Genomic DNA, 23,059 nt, shown 5'->3' with positions numbered 1-23,059 from the left:
CCTGGGTTTACAAGTGGGGAATATGTGATCACTGCCTTTATGGGGGGGGGGGTTCTTGGCTAGTGGGGGAGGCAGGTATAAAGAAAATAATTAGCCATGTGATGACTGTTCCACAGAAGAGAGCAAGTAAGAACAGGGGAGGTACATGTCCAGGAAGAGGGCACAGAAAAGCAAGAAAAGCCACACAGTCCCACAAGTCAGTCAGAAGCCTTCATGCTCAAGCATACAGGGCAGATGATGGGATAACTTGGGGCTGCTGGGTCAGAAAGGGTATGATTATGAGAGCTCAGTGCAGCTCTGTGATTGGACTTTGGCCTTGAGGCCCATGGAAGGGCTGGCCTTTTTCTTGTGTGAACTTCCACTCCCTATCTCTTTTAGGGCACCAATTTCTACCTAGCATGATGTATTACTTTACATCACCCTGGCACACCTATAGGAGGCAGTGGTGTATAGTGGTTACCTGCATGGACTCTGGAGTCAGAGAGCCCTGGGCTGGAATCCTGATTCTGCCACTTAAACCTAAAAATCAAGCCTCTTTGCACTTTATTTCTTATCTGTCTGTGCAAAGCCCTCAGCACAGTATCCAGCAAGCGTTCTTCCATCTGTATTAGCTGTTTTTAAGACTTAATACTCTATTGGATTCTACTGAGAGCAGAATGTGTTCCAGCCTCTGGACCCTTGAAATGGGGATAACAAGACCTATTTTGTAGGGATCCTATTTTTTGAGGATTAGAAATAGAATATGTAAGGCACCTAGCCTCAGCTGGGCATCTGGCAGGTACACAGCAGGGGGAATTTAAAGGAGCCAGGGTAGTGCTAGCACCAGGGGTTCTCCACATTGAGTTCTCACCATTCTCCTGCACCAGATTATCCAGATATTTCGTCTTCATCTGTTCCTCTCTTGACTTCTTCATCTCCCTAAAGTACTCGTACACCTCTGGGGGCAGCTTCTCCCCCGGGTTGCGGGGAGGTAGTAGTAGGCTGTTGTAGGAATCATAGCCCTTCAGCTTTCGCAAGATCTGCTCAAGGGGAAAACAGGAACTGCTGTTGGTCTCACCAGAAGTTTCCTTAGCTCTAGGTGGGTTTGCTCATTGATCTTGTAAAACTCCTACCTGAGGCTGAGACTTGTAGAAATACTTTCTGGATTTCAAAGGGTGGGACCTTTTGGAGAGGTCTAAGAGGTAGGGCTGAGCTCTGAACTTGTAGGGATACAGGCTCTTTATTTTGCTCTATTTCAGCCTAGGCATTTCACATGTGGAAAAGAATTTTCTTCTTATTTGAAAATATATATACTGTTTTTCTTTTTCATTTTTTCCCATGACAAAAGTACAGAACTCCATTATCCACTTTGAATGACACATTCTTAAAAAATATTGTGGTTAGTAATATTACACTAAGCAAGGTTGTCATCTAATTAATAGAGGATCCAGGGAAAAATATGTAAAATAGTATTAAGTGTGTGTGTGTGTGTGTGTGTGTATGTACATGTGTGTGAATATATATTAGAGCTATAAGATAAAATACAGGATGCCTAGTTAAATTTGAATTTCAGGTAAACAACAAATACCTTTTTTAGTATAAATATGTCCCTGTAAAATTTGGGACATATTTGGGATACAGATTCAAGAAACTGAGCAAGTCCCAAACCAAATAAACCAAAAGAAATCTACGCCAAGACACATTATAGTCAAACTTTTACAAACAAAGGCACAGAAAGATTCTTAAAAGCAGTGAGAGAGAAATGAAACCTTACCTATAGAGAAAAAACAATTCAAATAACACTGCATTTCTCATCAGATTACGGAGGCCTGAAAGAACTGTCAGGCCAGAATTCTATATTCAGTGAAAAAAGTGGATATAGAATGTTTTTCAAGATTAAAGGGGAAATTAAGACATTCTCAGATGAAGAAAAACTAAAAAATTTTCATCAGCAGAACTACACTAAAAGAATAGCTAAAGGTAACTCTCTAAACAGAAAGGAAATAATAAAAGAAGAAACCTTGTAATATCATAAGGGAAGAAAGAATAGAAAGAGTAAAAAGACAGAGAAATATAATACATTTTCCTTCTCCTCTGGGGTTTTCTAACTTATGTTTGACAGTTAAAATGACAATTATAATACAAAAATATTTAAGACAGTTATATTAAAAAGTAGGAAGGGTAAAGGGAGATAAAGGGAGGAAAGGTTTCTAAATTACACTAGAACTGGTAAAATGTCAATACCAGTTGATTATAATGTTATGTATATATAATGTAATACCTAAAGCAATAACTAAAGAAACTATACAAAGAGATACACTCAAGAACCACTCTAGGTAAATCAAAATGGAATTCTAAACAATGTTGAAGCAACTGACATGAAGGCAGGAAAAAGTAAACAGAACAAAAAACAATAATACAATAAAATGGCAGACTCAAGCCCTAACATATCAATAATTGCATTAAATGTAAATGGTCTAAATACACCAACTGAAGACAGAGCTTGGCAGAGTATAGTTCAAAAACAACCCAATTATATGCTGTCTACAAGAAACTCAACTTCAAATATAATAATACAGGCAGGTTGCTGCATACAGTTCTTTACTGTTTGAATTTTAACCTTGAACATGCATTACTTTTTCAATTAGTTCCTTAAAATGTATAATGGAATCACAAAGAGGCAACGAATTCTGCTCACGTCAAGAGAGGTTGGTCAGCAAAGCCTACAGAGAAGTGATCATTCAATTGACAAGGAAGGGTTCAAGGTGAAAGAAAAGGGAAAGGCCAGGAAGAAGTTATGACATGCAGAGAGAAGAGCATGAGCAGTACACAGCAGGGCCCAGCATGTGTCAGAAAATGGGGTTTGACTTTGGTCTCTGCTCACCTTTTCTTCTAGGAGATATTCCTGATCAAATTCTAAGGAGTAAAACTCAATGGGAAAGTTGCAGGGATTCTTCACTACCACCTCAGCCTCATCTCCAGGTGAAAAAGGCAGTAATGGCCCCAGCTCCAAAACTGAAGGACTAAATTCCAGGCGTGGCTCCAGACCTTGCCCATATGCCATCAGTGTAAGCTTTTGAGAACTCTGGGCAACCTGGAACTCCAGGTTTTGGCTGTAGAATCTCTGGAAAACATAAAAACAAAACAAGCATCTGATTTTTTTTCTATTACATGCCATGTAAAACTGTACACCACTGATGGGAAAAACTTATCTATTCAGATTAAGTGAGAAATTTTCTTATAAAGTTGCATAGGAATAATTTATATTACTCCTATATACAGTATCTAGCATGCTAGGCACTGTACCAAGTGCTTCATGACTTATAGCAGGCTCTCTGAGGGTCACCCCCATATCCCTCAGACCTTCCAGTATGCTCAGATTTCCAACTGCCACTATCTGCACCTCTGGGCCTGAAGGCTCTCATATCATGGGTCCTGCTGCATGAGCAAGGGGAGGGCAGGGCAGAAGTGCCAAGGAAGTAACACCTTCTGGGAGCAGTCCTTAAGCAATGACTCTTGGGAGTTACCGTATAAATACCCCAGCTCCCTTGCTCCTGGGGAAGGATGATTCTGGAGTGTGTACTTTGTATATTTCCTCTGAGTTTAGAAGAAAGCCAGAGCTAGGGCGTTCAGTTCATTGGATGCAATTATAATCAGATGCCAGTTGATAATGATACCATCACTACTCACATGTTTTCTCAAAATGGTACAAAAATCTACTTTCCAGTCAGTGGTTCCTATTCTGATTTTACTGGGGAACCTATTAAACATATAGATCCACAGGTCCCATCCCTAGAGATCCTGACTCAGTAGGGGCAGAGTAAGGCTGGGGATTTTGACTTTTTAACCAGGTCATTCTCATCCAGTTAGACTCATGGCTTGGGTTTGGGGGCCATGAGTGGCATCACAATTTGAAGAGCTCCTGTCTTAGCTCAAAGGGAAAAAATTCCGATGGATGGAATGTATGCAGACAAACACACACACACACACACACACAGAGAGAGAGAGAGAGAGAGAGAGAGAGAGAGAGAGAGAAATAACTATTGTTGGACACAATAAGAGAATAAATTATTGGCTCAGAGGGTTTTTTATACAGTTATGGGCCTAGCACTTTATGAGCTAAACTTCTATGTTTTAATTGCTTTCTAAAACATTTCATTCATATCTTTGTTTTCTAACACAGTATTCTGAACACGTTATAATGTCTAAGAATGGTTGGTGTGGATGTCAGTGATTTTTCTGTGCTGCTGGCATTGATGGAAACACAGGTACGGATGGTATGGGTTGCAGAGCCAACCAATTCCTTGCATACAGCCAAAAGTTCCTCTTCCAATTGGTGGAAACATTAGTTTTAACTTTGATCAATGTGAACTCAACATTTATGGAACTGTCTGAACAAATCTATTTTTTTAAACTATACTTACTGGTATTTCCCTTATTCAGTAATGAAAAAAAATCCAAAATCTTAAGTAAACCTTTGACAGTTTTAAGACTCTCTAAGAATGACAAATATATTATTAATTTTCTTTTAAAAGGGTTGGAGAGATTTTGATAATTACAGAAACAGGGGCTTTATTTTAGAGTGAGATATGAAGTCATTCACTTTTCCTCTTTCTCACTGCAGATTCTTAAGCATTTCCTCAAAGCCATTACCAGGAAGATGGGAGTTAACCACAGGTGTTCTATAAAACTTACATCAATTTTTCTTTCAAAATAACAGAACAGAGGAAAACATATCCCAAACGCCATGGGCTTTGAACAAGTCTTTACAGTGCAACCTCTTGAGATCCTCTCTGGTTCTAGTATTTTATTAATTTTACTGTGTTCTTGGTCAGGAGTAGCTTTGTGCTGGTGGTGGTCACAAAAGAAATGTTTGTGAGGCTCAGGGAGGCTGTCCACCAGGGAGTACTTATCACGACTACTGATGATGATGGTTAACAGTTATTGAGACACTTACTCTACATAGAACAGTATCCTGTGTATATTTTATTCAATGTTGTGCATTTAATCTTCAAAATGACCCGAGGGGGTAGTTATTGTAGGTAACTGGAATAACTGAAACCCAGGGGCCAGATACTTTCAAATCCACATTTGTATAAAGGCAAAAATAGTGCATATACCCCGTGTTACCTAATACCCTCAGCAATGTTGGGGCAAGTCCCCAATAGTCAAACACATTAGTGTTTCTGCAGTTGCAATCAAAGTTTCACTCTGAAAACTAAGTAGTGTGAAACTTAAGAAATCCCCCCACCCCCAATTTTTGGAGCTTACTGGATTCCAGAGTTGCAAAAGGGATTTTTGACATGCAATATTATTCTTTTTAATTTTATCTACGAGAAAACTGCGGCTTAGTGAGGCCAAGGGATTTGTTCAAGGACACAGCCTTTGAGTGAGAGGCAGAAGCCTTCTAATCCAGGTCTGCTGATAAAAATCAATGTGTTAGATTGTCTGCTGATTCCAGATCACCAGGCCACACAGCTCCTATGTGAACCAGCGAGCACTTGAGATGCCATATTCAGAGTATCGAGGCACGAGTCACTCAGAGTTTCCCTTGAGACCCAAACAAGCATGAACTTTGAGTAAAGAGAATCTAAACAAGGCCACGTTTCTTTAAAGCTCACCTCTTCTTTTGGCATGAATTTCACTTGCACGTTGGACCTCTCCCCAGGATCCAAGACTCCAGAAGTGGGCTGGACGTCAAAGATCCGTATCTTTGGTATTAATTCAGCACGTAGTTTCTGTCTTAAGTACTTTGGCATGTGTTTCTCCAGCTGATTTATAAATATCAGATAATTAGATCATCTTCTGTGGAAAATGGACTCATTTCATCTTCCACTCACACAACCTACATTTCCCGAATATTTCTCAGGTACCAAGGAATGTGTGGATACTAGAGGTACAAAGATGAATAAGACATCTGATCTGACAGTATGGTCTGAGAGGGCCTCGGGTGCTGGGCTAAGGGGCCAGATTTTACTCAGGAGGCAATGGTTGCCACTGAAGAGTCTTTGAGCAGGAGATTGAAATGATGAGAACGAAGGCCTAGGTTTACAAATATGGCTGAAATGGAGATGGGGAAAAGGTGACCAAGGGGACCAAGGGGACCAAGGGGCCACAACTCATTTACCTTGTTAACAGGCTTTAGGCTATGGACAAACCATTCACAAGGGACTTGGAGATGATTGAAAAGCTGAACAGTTTCCACCAGGCACTGTCCACACTGAATTGCAGCGAACTCCACTTTTGCACAAGACAGAGTCATAGCTGGAATGGTCACTTTGGCTTGGAGACAGATGGGAACTGTTGGCCCTCCAACCACCTAGAGCAGGCATAAAATTGCTGTTACCATGTGGCATGGGGGGCAGGGAGGGGGAAGACTCACAGCTCTGACATAATAATTGGATCATCCTGGGGCCATTAGCAAGCAGAGCTGGGAAGCTGGAGCGTCAGGCGGGCCCAGTGGTGCAACATACCTTGATGGGCAGGATGACTTCCTTGTTTCCAACAGGAAGATTGGCCCCTTGTGGGTCAAATCTCACTTCAAATGTTTCTGTTTCACAGTAAGGCAGATTCTTTACACGATCTAGCTCAGTACTGAATCCTAGAGCAAGACAGTTAAAATGCCTTCGTGGGAAAGAGAAATAGCAAATAAAAGCTGCTTTAGGCAGACCCCCCTCTGGGGCAGGATGACCACTCAGAGTACCAACAACTCTTTTAGGCGATCCCTGAAGAAACACAAATGCTGTTCCAGAAGGACAGTACAGATGGGGTCCTAGTTAGACATGACAAAGTACTACAGGAAAGCGTCTCCCCAGCCTGGTTACCTGTGTCATGAAGGACACGCTTTTCTGCATGGAAGGACACTGGAAAGTGACCGGTGTTAGTGATCTTGACGATATGGGTTCGGGCTTCACCAAGGACAATGTAGCCAAAGTCCAGGGTATACTCTGGCAGCTGGATTCTGAAACAGACACAGGCTCTCCTTATCAGTCACTTTCAAACCTGGAAGGCTACTTTTCCCAAAGTGACAAGACTGTGAGGTTCTTTTCTATCTCCTGTGGACAATTTTATTCTCCAGAGTGGAGAACAATTAACGGTCACCAGAATGGGGACTAGAAACATAACTTCCTTGGAAGTTCAGCCATCATCTCAGAACATGTTCAGCCTGGGCCCTCATGGACCTGAAATGGGGCTTGTCCATTCGACAAAGCTGGAGTTTACTGACCAGAAGGCAGAAACCTGCCTGGTTGGCTTGATGCTGGGGGAGGGCAGATCACATGAGGAGAGTGGATTTCATTCCCAGATGATCAACCAGTGTTTCAGGGAGTACTTAGTGCAAGGCAGCAGGGCTTGCTATGCTACACTCAGAAACAAATGCAACACGGAAGGGGACTCACTTGGCCATTTTGCAGTGACTGCCATGGCTGAAGTAGGTGCTGTCGGTGGGATCAGGGATAACTGATTTCTGATGTTCTAGGGCATAGTCTTGGACTATAAGTCGCTCTACTTCCATCTGGAGATAAGCACTTAACTGGAACAAGAGAAATGAGCAAGTCAGCAAATTCTTCTATACCACACATTCTCAATGGGAACAGTATCACTCCTAAAGGGGTGAAAATTGGTTCTTGTGGGGGGAGGTGGAAAATATCTTGGATGTTACAATGGTTGGTGGTCCTCCAAAAGGACCACAGCTCATAAACAGATATACAGTATATTTGTGGTATTAAAATTTTCATGGGAAGGGGGCAGGGGAGGGAAAACAAACTATTAATAATACATCCACCCCATGGAATACTGCTCAGCAGTGAAAAGGAATGAACTGTTGACGTGCACAACTTGAATGGATCTCAAGGGCATTGTGCTGAATGAAAAAAGCTAATCTCCAAAGGCTATGTGCTGTATGATTCCATTTACATAACATTCTTGAAATAACAGAAGTATCGAGATGGAGAACAGATTAGTGGTTGCCCAGGGTAAGGGGCAGAGAGAAAGTGGGAGATTGGTGTGGTTTTAAAGGTGCATAGGCAAAGGCAAACACAAATTAAAAAAGAGGCTTAATTCTCCCTGTTGAAAATAAGGGATGAGACCTCTCCCTTTCTTTTCTTAGAGCACTTACTTTAGAAAACTTGTAATTTTAAGTACTTTGAAATATTATCTCTTTGAAACATGTATAAATCTTTTTAAAATCTAAATGAGTCTCTTGCCAGCTTTAAGGTCCATCCACTGAGGAATGTCTTTCTCAAGGACCTGGGAACCATCTCTTTGAAATGTAATCAACAAGAAGATGTGTCCCTATCTCCCAGTTTTTGCGGGAGGATAAGAGCCCGACTCCAATGGGGCCCTGTCATACAGACAAGAGCAGTTTGTTTTCCCTTTAGATAAAGCCAATTAGCTAACCCAGACGGTCACCCCAATCACTCTGTAAATTTAGGATAAATTGTGACAAATGATGTTGTCAAGTCTTCTCACTGGAGGACTAGCTATTATTTACTTTGAGAACATGCATGGAACCGGTTGGATCTAGTTGGCTACATGAAAGCGTCAGACTTTTTTCTGCCTTTGCAGTCTCTCAGCAGATGGCCTGTGATACGTGTCACATTCTGATTTAATGCTTATTCAATAATAAAATTGCTTTCTTTCCCTTCTACCTTTGTGGAGAAATTTTCTGGGTTGAAAGATTTTGTTTTTAATTTTATTTATCCAAGAAGCACAAGGAATCCTTGTGGTGATGGAACAGTTCAGTTCTGTACCTTAATTGTGGTAGTGATGACACAAATCTACAAATGTGATGAAATTGCATAGACCTCCCCCTCCACATGTACATGTAAAAATGGTGAAACCAGAACAAGCTCTGTGGCCTGTATCAATGTCAGCTTCCTGGTTTTGATATTGTATTATATTAATAGTTATATAAGATGTTACTACTGGGAAAAAAACATTTTTTTGCAACCCCCTGTGAATCTATAATTATTTCAAAATAAAAAGTTTAAAAAATTAAATATCAAATTATTCAAAGACATTCCATTTAATATATAATGAAAATATTTCATGGGGGTTATTAGGAAAAAATGTCTAAAAATGATATTTGGGAAGTGACAGTGAAACAATCTGATAAATACTGTTTGAGAAGGGCCAAACCTTAAGCCCAGGGTGCAGCGGGAACGTGAATGTGTGCCACCACCGCAGTGAGACAACAGGGAATGAGGGTGGGAACTGTGACAGACTGGGAGAGGAACACGCCACACCGACAGCCATCCCAGTCGCCTGGATGCTAGAACAGCAAAGCCAGCACTGTGCTTGGCTCCTGAGCTGTGAGTGGCTGACCCTGCCTTACTCAGGGGGACCAGCTCAGCTCTGCAGTGACCAGCAGGGACAGCTGTCCTGAGGCTTTGACGAGGAGCAGCCTGGGAAGGTGGTTAGCAGGTGGAGATACACCACTGCCTCTCCTGGACAGCTGGGGATCCAGCAGGAAAGGGCAGAGGCTAACAGCACCATCTCAGCAGCTGGCAGGCCTGGGTTCAAATCCGAGCCCTGGGCCTGTCTTGGGACATACGCTTTACTGCTGTGAGTTCTGTAAAACTGTAAAATATAGACGATAATGGCACCAAACTCCCCTCACTCCCATTGTGGGGATTTAATGAGATGATAATGCAGGGTAATAGTGTGGCACAGGCCTAGTCTGAGAGTCCAACAAGTGGTAGCTGGTGTTACTAACTATGATCATTCTTGGTGCTATGGTTCACTTTTAGCATCTGTGCCTGAACAAGGCTTCTGCAAGACAAGTCATCGCTGGTGGCCTTTGGGGCTCCCCATCTCCCCCACGGCACCAATTTAGAACCCACTTTTAGCCAGTCTAAGGGCTCTAAAGCTACATATGTAATTCTTCCTTAGGACAATATTCTCATGCACACTAATTTCAAAGAAGAGCACAGGGAGGAAGCAGGCTTCATGGTCAGGAAAAGACTGTTAAGAGAGGAGTTTCAGGGGATGGTGAGGGAGGACATTTTGGGGTTTTGCCTTCCTATTCCAGCCTTAATTTACAAGCTGGGCCACCCTGTCCCTCTAGAGACCACATCTTGGCTTGGCGGCCACCTCTGTGACACCACACACTCCTGACTTTTCCAGAACCTCTGGCTGCCCCTCCCCCACTCAGATGTTGGGGTACTTGAGGGCTCCATTGTGAATCTACCCTCTTCATTGCTCCCTGGATACACTTGCTAGGGAATTTCACCATTTTCTGTGTTACAGTGATCATCTGATGACTCTCAAATTACTTTCTCCAAACTCCCTCTCCCCAGCCCCCAGCCCCCAGCCATGGTTCCAATTCCCTATTGCAGTAGTCCCCAACATTTGTGGCACCAGGGACCAGTTTCAAGGAAGAAAATTTTTCCAAGGATGGGGGTGGGGGGATGATTCAAGCGCATTACATTTATTGTGCAGTCAAACCTCCCTGCTAATGATAATCTGTATTTGCAGCTGCTCCCCAGCACTAGCATCAGCTCAGATCATCAGGCGTTAGATTCTCATAAGGAGCGTGCAACCTAGATCCCTTGCATGTGCAGTTTATAGGAGGGTTCCTGCTCCTATGAGAATCGAAATGCCACTGCTGATCTGACAGGAGGCGGAGCTTATGCACTGATGCGAGCCACTGTAAATACAGATGAAGCTTCTACACTCACTGGCCTGCCAACGACTCACCTCCTGCTGTGTGGCCTGGTTCTTAACAGGCCATGGATCGGTCCACAGCCTGAGGCACGGGACCACAGCCCTATTGGATGCTCCTCTTGGAAGATGCACAGAAATCTCACACTCAGTAACCCTCTCGTCTATCTTAACTCCTTTCCTTTCCTTCCCCTCCCACCCAAACTTGCTTCCTCTCACAGGTTTCCAACCTCAGTGCCCCCTCTTTACCTTGTCATCAAGCAAGACACCTAGAGGTCACCTCTGCCTCAGCCCCATATCCAATGAGTCCCTAATCCCTGACCATTCCAGCTCTGGAGTATTTCTTTTTCTTTTTGCTTTTTTATTTCAACGTACAAATGTTTAGGTTACATATATTGCCCTTGCCTTACCCGAGTCAGAGCTTCAAGCATGTCCATCCCCCAGACGGTGCACACCGCACCCATTAGGTGTGTATATACCCATCCCCTTCTCCCCGCTCCCGTCTGCCCAACACCCGATGAATGTTATTACTATATGTGCACTCAAGTGTTGATCAGTTAAAACCAATTTGATGGTGAGTACATGTGGTGCTTGTTTTTCCATTCTTGGGATACTTCACTTACGAGAAAGGTTTACAGCTCTATCCAGGATAATACAAGGGGTGCTAGATCACCATTGTTTTTTGTTGGAATATTTCTTGAACTGGCACAGTTCTCCCTGCCCCCACTGTCATCACCACTGTTTACACCACCACCACCTCTCACCTAAAACACTCTATCAGCTTTTTAAAAATTGATCTCTCCACATCTACTCTCAATCACCTGAGTCCCTATTCCCTTAAAGCTCTTTAAAAGAGCAATCTTATAAAGATGCAAAGCCAGTTATACCACACCTGTGGTTGAAACACTTCAGGGGCGTCCCATTGCCCTCAGACTAAAGACCAACACACACCCTTAACAGGTTCACCAGGTGGCTGCCCACCTCTGTGGGCCCATCTTGCCTGTCCTGCCTCCCCACTTCTTTGCCTAGGCTGTATCTTTCGCCTTTCTGTTCCTCAGTGAGACCATGCCCTTCCTGCCCCTGGGCCTTTGCATATACTGTCCTTCTGCACATGCATTCTGTGCAGGGTGGAGCTAGTCTTACCTCAGTAGATTCATCCTCAGGTATTTCCTGAGTCATTATCTCAAACTGATCGAGAGTTTCGTATCTGTCATACTCTTTCTCTATGTTTTCTCTGGCCTGATTCAATAAGGTTTCATACTTTTCATTTCCTGTGGGGGATTGGAAGAAAAGGGGAGTCAGGTAGGTCAGAAAAATATGAGTTATGTTCAAAACACAGGCTCTCAACTCAGGGTGAAGTGGGAAGGGAAGTGAATTTCTTTAACAGTTTAGAAGTTTCTTTCTTCCTTTTGTTTTATTAATTTTTTTTAATTTTAATGAATTTAGGAGTAGAAGTTGAATTCCATTACATGTATGTAATAGCTTTTGTGTCCCCAACACCTGAGTAGTGTCCACTGTGCCCTATAGGAAATTTTTCATCCTTCATCCCCTCCCTCCCTTCCCCATCTTGAGTCTCCAGGGTCCATTATGCCCCTCCATGTGCCCTTGTGTAGCCATAGTTTAGGTCCCATTACAAGTGAGAACACGTGGTATTTATTTTCTGTTCCTGAGTTCCTTCACTTAGGATGATGGCCTCCAGTTCCATCAGGAAGTGAACTTGTTGACCCCTCACCTGCCATGTTTCTCTGCTTCAGAGGATGAGCCAATCTGTGAGTGAGTTGAACTGGTATCAGAATTTAATGAGATTATGCTTTAGGGAGCTACTAGCTGGTTCTCAAGAACTTGAAGGCACTAATATTCCAAGTTGCTCGTGGGGTGACCCACTTGATCCCGGCTTGCTTGGGACTTCCTTGGTTCTAGTACTTACATCCCTACCTGCTGGATCTCCCTCAGTGCTGGACAAACCAGGACAGGTGGTCCCCCTTTAAGTCAGTTTTTATGTTTACGAAATCTCAGTTAACAAAAATGATATATTTGGGTCAAGTTGCTTTAACTAAAACTAAATAAGCCACAATATCCTGAATCAGAGAGGGTAGGCAATTGGTGGAGAGATATTGGACCACCAAATTCACCATGGAAGTCAGTGCAAATTGAAATGCTTTAAAGGAGCAAGGTAGGCAAAGTCATTAAAATGTCTACTATAAAACAACAGGACATGCTACAACTGCAGTGAATTGGAGTACAGAAGACCACAGTAATGCTATTCAAATTTAAATTATCTTAAAGCCCTCACCGGCCAAACCATGTCTACTGCCCTGATGAGGCCAGCAGGGTGCCCAGTTTTCAGCCATGTGGCAAAGGCCTTCCTCCCAGACAATTATACGCAGAGGTAGAGTGACCCTCAGCTATCTAGAACTCTGGATACTAGACTGTAATGTGGTCTAAGCTTTACTAATGTTTCTGTTCAGATTTTCAGGGAGCAGAAGATTATCAATAGAATTCAATGGATCATCACCAACAGGTGAGTTAGTGATTAGGGAATGGGTAGGAGGAAAGGTGGGGTGGGAGGGTTTAGTCTGAAGCTCTTTAGGGAAAGTGGACTTCAAGGAGCTTGAAGAGGTTTTCCTGACCCTTCGTCCTTTACCTGATGTTGGGCAGAAAGAGCCAGAAAGAATCTGTGGTGAAAAGAGCTGTTCTTTGGGATCTGCCAAGACAGAAACATCACTCTGGTCCACAAGGATGGTCCACGGGGCCAGATATGACCAGAAAAGCCTGGGCCAGGCACGTGGGCAGATAGCTGTTAAAGCCTAATTTAGTCATCAAGCTGGGTAATGCCAAAAATAAGAGGTCAAAATCTGAGGTTGCCTTTCTGTGCAGTTTATGTTTGGAGAATCCTACTCCCGGAAGTACATCAGCCTTTGCCTTCTCAGTGGCCATCCGTGAGTGTGTTACTGGGAAAGACAACTCAGGGAGAGACTGTGGCTGGAAGGAACATGCGCTGGATGGAAAAGCCTCTGGAGGTGGAGTTTTCCCATCCTTCTGTAAGTAATTCAATAAGAGCAAGTTTAGCCAGGGTTCTTAACATAGGACTGCCATAGGCTACATCTTGTCTCAGACTAAGCTCAGGTCACCAAGTCAAAATCAACTTTTGCCTTTTTTTTTTTTTGCAGTTGAGGATTAACACTGAATGGAACAACAGGGGATTGCCAAGCAAATAAAGCACATAGCCATTGACCTTCAAATAAGCAACGCTAAAATGTATCTTTTGTCTTCCAGTGGGGAAATACTATAAGGGGTGGTAGTACCTCTCAGGTTCCTGGGGAGATCCAGGCAGATTCGGGGAAAGATTCCCTCTCCACTTAGAGTGATCTTTTCTGGGTTCAGGTGGGCAATCTGTATCTGCAAACTTCTCTGAAAGAACTCAGGTACTCCAGGTAAGTAGTAAATCTTCAACACCTGCTCGTTCTGTGAACCGATAAAACCCTATGCAGTAGAAAGAGCAGAGAGAACTTTAACATTTACAAACGGACTTCTACTTTTGGGAGTTGGGTGGACTAGATATCCCAAAGGCTGATTGTGCTGGTGAGTCTCCACTCACACACCTTTCCCAGGATCCATTTCTGTGAAACAATAAGAAAATGACAAGAAAATGACCCAAAAAGAGGCAATGCATACAAGCAGACATTTCACAAAAGAGGAAAAAGAAATAGCAGATAAAAACAGTAAAAAATGCTCACCCTTCCTAAGTCATCAGGGAAATGGAAACTAAGATCATAATAATTTTTTTCAAGAAACCACAAGATTGGTAAAATTTACCAAATTTTGGTGAGAATGTGCATCAAAGGGAACTCATACACATCTGGTGGGGACGGCAATGGGAATAAGCACTGAGAAAAATGCTTTTGCACCATCTTATAAAGTTGAACACACACATGGCCTGTGACCCCCGATCCCGCCCCTGGGAAAGCTCCCTAGGAAAACTCTTCCAGCTGTGGACCAGGAGAGGTGTACCAGACTAGTCACGGCAGGATTGTTGCCAATAACAAACTGTTGGGGAAAAATGCAAATGTGCTTTGACCAGGAAAATGGAAATTTACTTTCAATTTACAGTAGTTAGAAGAGGAATCTTATTCAGTAGTGAAAATAAATGAACCACAGTGCATACAACAATCTGGATGACTCTTGGAAATGCAATATTGGGTGAAAAAAGCTAATCGTACAAGATTACATTTAATGATGCTGTTTTTAGAAAGGTCAAGATAAAGCAAAACCTTGTAGAACAAAACCTGCACTAGAGCAAGTGTATTTCTCTGTTTTGTTTACCACCCTATCCTCAGTACTAGAAAAAAAATACTAGAAATACTAGAAAAAAATAGTAGGTGTTTAAACGTTTTGATAAATCAATAAACTAAAGTACTTCGTTTAAGAAGTCATACATATGTAAGAAAATTATCTTAGGAAATGATAAACACAAAATTCAGACTGGTGGTTAATGGTTGGGGGGTAACCACCAGCAAGCAGGGGCATGAGATGGGGGAGGCGCCCAGGTGGGTTCCAGTATATTAGAGTGCGCGCACAGCAACGCACGAGTGGATGCAACTATGTTAGTCATATTCCAGATTTAAACATGGGTGGTAGGTTCACGGTGTTCATTTTATAATTGTGCTTTCTAAATCAAACACATGTTACAGAGATTTCTTTTGTATACATAAAATACCATACAATAAAACTCTTAAAAAATTATACTTTCAAAATATAACCTCCAGATAAGTAAACCAGAAAATAAGAGCTGGGAGAATTGCATGGTTATAAATTGGTAGAAAAGGCAAATCAGACTGGAATCTGAACTGGGGAAATAAATACCAATATAAGTTCAAGTTATTTAGAAGTGTTTCAAAAGTCAGTTTTGAATGGGATCCTTATACTTTTTGAACATATTTTATTATTTTTTTTTGATGTCATAAGTAACGCCTATTCTTTGAAGAAAAATTAGAGAATGAGATAAGAAAAAACTTAATAAAGATCACTAGCATTTGTGCCACACACAGAATGATAATATTCTGGCATATATCTATCCAGATTTCATCCAAATACACAAACACACACACATGCTGGGTGTTCAGTAGCCCTAGTAGAGTCAATAAAGTAGCTGTGACAGTTAAACGTCACTGCCACAGTTCCTAAGAGAGCCATTCCTTTTCCCCCTTGCTTCTCTGTCCCCTATCTCTGGCTGCCTTACATGCTGCCTGTTTTACTGCACAGAACCGAGGCTTCTCACCAAGTTTCACAGGCATTCACTCACAGGAAGCATTTTACGAAATCTCCCATATTTTACAGAACGTGTGTGTGTGTGTGTGTGTGTGTGTGTGTAAGGGACCACAACGTGGAGTCAAACTGCTAAGTGTGCAATGTTTTGTCATCTCCATGATTCTTCCTCATCCTCTCATTCTCTCATCTTCACTCCTGTATTGAACAATCCACAAAATTCTCTTGTTTTTCACATAGCAGTTCTTCTTGTGCTCAATGTCCTGGTGGTGGGGTGGTGTGTGTCTCAGCTTTTAACCCAAGTACTTATTAATGTATTTTTCCAACAACAATAGTTCTCTCACACAACTCTGGTGGGGAAATTTTTCTCTATTATACACACCAAACCTTATGTAAGACAGCTAATGTGGTATGAGAAGGACATTTATAGGCACATATATATGAAGAAGAGTAAAAAATAATATGCTACAAATTCAACTCATTAAATTAGTTAAAACAACAACAAAATAAACCTGAAAAAAGAAGGAAAGAAATAAGATATTTAATGAAATAGACTACAAAGAAACAAAAGAGGTTCAAAAAACCAAACACTGGTTCTTTGAAAAAAGACTAATAAAATGTACAAAATTCTGGCAAGATTGATTAAGAAGACAAGGAGAAAAGTCACTAGAAAAAGTAAAAAGAAAAATAAAAATGGTTCATAAATATAGATATAGCAAAATATTTTATAAATCATATGTGATTATGAGAAAACTTTATGCCAATATATTAAAAACATTTTGTGAAATTAACAATTTTCTAGAAAAATATGAATAACTAAACTAAACCCCCCAAATGATCTGTATCTTATACAGAAGGTGAATAAGTCAAGAAAATTAGCCTGAAAAAGGAATATATGGCATTAGAAGCAAGTTCTGACAATCTTTCAAAAAACAGGTAATTTTAGTTTACAAACCATTCCAGAGAATAAAAAAGAGAGAAATACACATTTCTTCTTATGATATCTGAATTGGTCAACAATAGCATGAACAAGGAAATTTATGAAACAATTATTACTTACTAACAGAGATGCAAAAAATAGTAAATAAAATATTAGTTAACTGAATCCAGCAATATACAGATATTTTAAAATGCAGATGGTAGCATGCATAGTGTTTTTCGCTTTCTTTTCTTTTCTTTTTACCTAACAACATATCTTAGAATTAATATTAGCACATTTAGAGCTGCCTCATCCTTTTTAACTGCTGCACATTATATCATTACATAATTTTAATATATTTTAAAAAACTAGTTTCCTACTGATAGTTTCTGGTCATTTGCTATTACCATTACAAATGACGTAGAAAATATTCTTATATACATGTCATTTTGCAAATACAGAAACATGTATACAGAATAAATTCTTAAAAATGAAATTTCCAGGTCAAAGGTAATTTTGACAGATATTGTCAAATTATTCCTTTTAGAGTTGTATCAATTTATACCAACAACAGCAATGTAAATTCAAATGCTTAAAAAAAAAAAACCTAGAAAAAGGGCAGAGTAAACAGCAATTGTGATATAAAGATAGAAATCAAACATTAAGGAAACTTTAAAAATAGATAAAATACAATGAAGGAAATCACACCAATCATTTTACTTATACTAATGATAAGAATGTGTCAATCTCCCTATTAGAACCTAAGACTTTCAAAGAAGATTAAAAAAATAAAATCCAACTATATATATTTTATGAGTGATAAACCTAAAACAAAATGAAATAGTCTATGGACAAATGATGTAAGAGAAAAAGAAAACAGGAATCACAATGTGAAGACCAAAGTGGAATTCAAAGCAAAAAGCATTAGAAGGGAACAGGAAGACAATTTAAAATAGGTAAAATACACAGTCCATGAAGAACACTTATAGTTACGAAATCCTATATGTAAACACAGAAGTGAAAAGGTCTAAAACAATATATGTATTCATATATGTATAGAAAACAATAGAGAAATGAACAAAACTTTTTATATACCACTCTTAGTCTTAGAAAAATTATATAGAAAAAGATATAGAAGATTTGAATCCTATAATTATTCAGGTTATAGCTCAGGTAACATATTTTCAAATATTTATTTGTATAAAAATCAATTTAGGTCATTAAAATATGCTAATAAATTCACTAAGTAGGAATTTAGAGGGCATATTATCTGACCAAGATACAAAAAACCCTCAGTATTAACACTAAGAAGAGTTTAACAAAAACAAAAATCTTAGTCGTTTGGAAACTTAAAAAAGAAAAATATATTTTTAAATTACACTTGTAAATAAAACTACAATTCTAGACAACTTAGAAAATAATGAAAATTATAATAGTCATAGTAAATATTAACATGTATAAAATATACACAACTGACTTCTACTTTTTTAATCTGTAATTTTCTAAAATTCATGGGATGAGACTAAAGGTATACTCAGGCAAATGAATAGTCTTACATTTTTTTCATTATTAACTAAGAAAAAAATAAAAGTAGTTGCTCAACTTCCAATGTTTGAGAAATAAAACTTAAAAGTAAACTCAAGAGAATAGCTAAGACAAATTGGAGACAGAAGAACAAAAGAGAGTTGACCTGTCAGATATTAAGATGTATGTAAAGCTACAGCAATTACAATAGTACAGCATCAATGTGGACACAGACAGACCAATGAAGAGAGACTAACAATAAACCCAGACATGTGTGATGATTTAGGGGAAGAACAGACTCTAGCATGATGGCATTCGTTATCTTTCGATTGTAAGATTAAGAATAATTATAACTTTATTCTTTGTCCTTTTTATGTTTTCCAATTTTTCTACAATTATGCGTTATTTTCATAATGAGAAAAATTCAACATAAATTCCTTGAAAGTGGTAGATGAACATAACCACCTCCTCCATTTGCTCCTAAAGCCAATTTGGCTCACTGCGGTCTACTGGTATTTTCATACCTGCTAATAAAACGTTGCTTTGATTTGGTGTAGTCAGTGGAAAGGATGCCCTCAGGAATTACAAGGGATGTGTGAAGACATCAGTGGAAATAAATTAGTCTTATTATCATGGAAAAAACCCCACGGGTTGTGTCTGTCTTAGTCATTGCTCCATCCCTGGTGCCTGGAAACAGACTAACGCAGGACTCAATAAATATTTGTTTAATGAATGACAGAAGTTGCCTGGACTCATTTATTTTTCTTGCTTCTGAGAGTTCTTCAGTTTTAATTAAAAGAAAAAGTCACACCGGTAATCCTGGCAGTGAGGGCTCGCCAATGTCTGGGGCGTGGCTGACGACTGGAATTGGGCCCTGCCCGCGGTTTACTTACACAGAGAGGCAGGACCAGCGGCACTCCAGGGAGGAGGCTCTCCGGGGAAGACTCGTGGTCAGTCAGAACCTTGAACTCAAAGCCGACTTTCCCAGTGTTCCTCAGCGTGATTTCCCTCTCTGTGACATGGTCAAACAGCTTGAGAGGAGAAGAAGGACAAGAGTGACTCCTCTGTCTACCACCTTTGGATGCTGCTGTCATCCTGACAACGGTGAACAAACAAACATGCCTCACAGACACCGGTTTGGTTGTTCCTGATACAGACACTGGTCAAGCCACATTTCAGCATCACAAAGAGGTGCCAGAGGGGCGGGAGGACCACTGGGGTCTGCAGACCTAGCTCCTGTCTTCGTTCCCCCAGCTGATTCAGGCCAGGTATGGCTGTGCTGGGAGCATCTAACCGCTCTGGTCTCAGTTTCTTCACCCCAGGAACTTATATTAGAAAATCTTAAGTGAGCTTTCTATACTAAGAAAATTTGCCTTCTGGGTTCTATCCTGTAAGAAAAATAAAAAATCTGAATTTAGAATGAATTTTCCCTATTTAAATGGAGAGCCATAGGTGTAATAGGCAAGGCATGTTCTTTTTTTCTAGGATTTTGCTAACATAATTCACCAGCTGGTTTAGAAGATCCAATAACCACAAACTGAGGCAACTTCAGGGGTCCTTAGGACAAGCTAGGGCAAGGACTAGCTGCGTCAAAGACTATACTCAGAGATGAGCCAAAACAAACTGTCCACAGGACCCTGGAGATAAGGAAGGAAAGAGAATTCTATTTGGAGAAGGTCTCCACACAGTGGAGGTGCTGGGTGAATCTGATTTTAGGCATGATCTTTAATCTATAAACACACATGTACATTATATAATGGGCATCCAATCCTCACTGAAATTTGGTAAGAGATGTGGTCTCTTGAGTACACAACACAAAAGCTAATTGGAAAGAGAGAGTGTACAGACAGAACTAACCGATGATTATTCTAACACAGAAATGACAAAGCAGGTTATATTATGGCAAAGAGTATAACTAAGTGCCAAGGGCATGTCAAGTAAGAGAAAGACAACTGTGGATGGAGCTGAGCTGGGTGTTCAGGATGCAGAGGTTTGGGGGTGGCAGAGTAGAAGATGAGGGGATAACATAAGAGAAAGTGTGGGGGCAGGAGGGGCTGGGTGCAGTGGGCCAGTGGGTAAACCAGCTTGGCCACAATTAAATAAATGGGCTATAATGGGGGAATTATGGGAAACGAAGTTTACTGTGTAAAGAGCACCAGTTAATAGAGGAGCTTGTGATATCCTCACCCAGGCGGAGAAACAGGCTCTGACCCACTGGGGGACAGAAAAAGAACTCAGGATGATTGAAGGCCTATTCTGACCACGGCACAGCATTGACCAGACACTTACGCAACTACAACCTGCTGGGGAGATAGGCATTGGTCCCCCATTCCACCATTTTGGATGAGGGAGACTTGAGGCTTGGAAAGGTTAGGTGATGTGCCCAAGGTCACACAGTCAGCAGGAAGTAAAACAAGACAAAAAAACCATGCTCTTTTTCTCAAAAAACACTACATTGCTTTTCCAAATGCTGCTGGGATTAATTGGTCAGGGACTGATGGAATGAAAGTACAAGTTGGAGAAAATTTCTCTGGCAGTGATGTTCAGATGGGTTAGTACTAGAAGCTATGAGTGCACTGCAACCCCTTGTTTGCGGTGGGTGCATGGATAGGGGACGGGCAGCATTGATGTCACCTGGGAGCTTGTTAGAGATGCAAATTCTCAGGCCCCACCCTGGATCTCCTGAATCAAAATCTGCACTTGGACAAGATTCCCAGGCAATTTGTATGCATACTATACTGTGGGAGGAACTGCAGTAGTAATGTAGGCATGGCTTGATGAGACCCCGTAGTGTGATAACAGCGATGACAGGAAGGGAAAACTGACTCAGAGAGCGATCCTGGTGGATGACCTAGCAAATCCTGGGTGCTGTAAGGACACGGGGAGGTGAAGGAGACAGTGCAGCAGAAAAGCCTTGGAGATCTTAAAGCAGGGGGTGTGAGAAAACGGCAGAGCTACTGAAAGAATTGGAGAGGTTGGGACGGGCTTGTGGATTGAAAAGGAAGATGCAAACCTGAGCGTCTAACATGCTGAGTTTCAGGAGTTGGCGAGAAAAGCAAGATGAGGTATCTGGCAAACAGTTGGCAGCAGGAGGATGATCAGGGATAGGGAGGCAGATTGGGGATCCAGGCCAGGGGTGATGGTGAGACTGTGATGACTGGGGACACAGGAGAGATTCATTTAAGATGTTTAAGTCAAAACCAGAAAATCTACACCTGATGGTTTGCAATACCTGTAATCCATAGTTAATATCCTTGGTGTCAAAGAAATAGTCGATCAGGGATGCCTCCCCCTTGAGTATTATTTCATAGGTGGGCCCTCCTTCCACTTCGCACAGAGCTTTAGCCTGTGCAATGATGTTACTGTGCCCATAGAAGGTGAACGATATCTGCTGGCTACTGTGGGGCTGCAACGTTCCATAGAGGGGCAAAATATCGAACACCTGCAGAGAAAGTCATTCTGTATGAGAGCAGCTATCAGGATGAAGGGCCTGTGAAGGGTAAGTTAAAGTTATGCAATTTACAGATTAATTCCTGACTTGAACTTGTTTGACTCTGTAGGAGGTGACTAGCCCGGCACCCAAAACATAGGACGGTAAGGGCGGTAACAGTGCTCTGGCGAGATTTATGTTTCTGACTTGGGGCAAGTGCTCAGTTAGAAAAGTTTGTATCACATGACATCAGGACCCGTGGTGTGTTACTTACTTCTTCTATCCCGATGGAAAGGATATCATCCTGTGAAAAGATCCATACGGATTCCTGAAACTCCATTTCACTGTGGCTTGAGTGTATTCTTTCTGGTTCAGCATAGTTAATTTTTAATCCCTAGAAATTAAAGACGTGAGGAAAAGCTAGCAAGCATTCATACTGGATCATCAGTGTGCTTCTCCTCACCCAAAATGAAGCATGTTGTATGTGGTTATAAAAATAGTACCTTTCTCCCTAGGCAGATAACTGGGCAAGTGACCAAAATGCATGTATAAGGATGTTTACTGCAGTGTTATTTATAATAGCACAATTCTGGAAGCAAACTAAATGCCTATCAATGGGGGGATGTGTGTGGGGGAACTCTATCCATGGAGGATGATGCAATGTGTATTTATGGACTGGGAATGACGTGCAAACGTATTATTGAGCAAGAAAGCAGTCATTCATGTAAAATCACATGTACCTCATGTTTCTGAAGGTGTACGTATAAACTCATCCAGAGATTTGCATAAGCAAACAGATACCTGAGAGGTTATTTGTTAAAAATTTCAGTAGCATTTTTCTATGGTGGGATTGTGAGGATGTTTGCTTTAATTTTTCTGTATTCTTGAGTTTACTGTGACAAACATCTTTGAAAACAGAAAAAAGAATTAACATACTAACATTTGAAAGACAACTGTTTTATATACTCACACATACTGATTCTAAGAAAACTGAAAAAGATGGAAAACTCCAAAGAAAAAATAAAAATAAATCTTTAGGTTATGCTATAAATGTATCCATATATATGTGTACATGTGTTTATACACTGAGTAGATATATTTGTATTCTGATTTTCCAGTTGTCATTATGAGTGCTGCCTGCCCAACTGACTGAATATTCTTCACAAGCATCATTTCAAATATTTTTTAAAAATAGATGATCATATATGATAAAAATTTAAAATATTCAAAAGGGTATATGGTAAAAAAAAAAAAAGATTTCCATCCCTTTTCCCCGGTCC

General features: G+C 40.8%; 1 protein-coding gene across 1 annotated transcript in view; it reads right to left on the bottom strand.

The window, feature by feature from the left end:
- The window catches only part of HYDIN (HYDIN axonemal central pair apparatus protein), a 304,337-nt gene that overhangs the window by 101,226 nt on the left and 180,052 nt on the right, over positions 1-23,059 (bottom strand). The window contains exons 26-37 of the mRNA XM_069456333.1: positions 22,054-22,173; positions 21,582-21,791; positions 19,243-19,380; positions 13,947-14,124; positions 11,785-11,912; positions 7,377-7,510; positions 6,804-6,940; positions 6,453-6,580; positions 6,107-6,298; positions 5,601-5,750; positions 2,864-3,103; positions 851-1,019 (exon numbers count right to left, since the gene is read on the bottom strand). Coding sequence (XP_069312434.1) covers positions 851-1,019; positions 2,864-3,103; positions 5,601-5,750; positions 6,107-6,298; positions 6,453-6,580; positions 6,804-6,940; positions 7,377-7,510; positions 11,785-11,912; positions 13,947-14,124; positions 19,243-19,380; positions 21,582-21,791; positions 22,054-22,173 — 1,924 coding nt within the window. The remainder of the gene's footprint in view (positions 1-850; positions 1,020-2,863; positions 3,104-5,600; positions 5,751-6,106; positions 6,299-6,452; positions 6,581-6,803; positions 6,941-7,376; positions 7,511-11,784; positions 11,913-13,946; positions 14,125-19,242; positions 19,381-21,581; positions 21,792-22,053; positions 22,174-23,059) is intronic.

Source organism: Eulemur rufifrons, chromosome 23 (assembly GCF_041146395.1).
Source record: "Eulemur rufifrons isolate Redbay chromosome 23, OSU_ERuf_1, whole genome shotgun sequence".
In the NCBI taxonomy this organism is placed as follows: Eukaryota; Metazoa; Chordata; class Mammalia; order Primates; family Lemuridae; genus Eulemur; species Eulemur rufifrons.
This window is presented reverse-complemented; position numbering and strand designations above follow the sequence as displayed.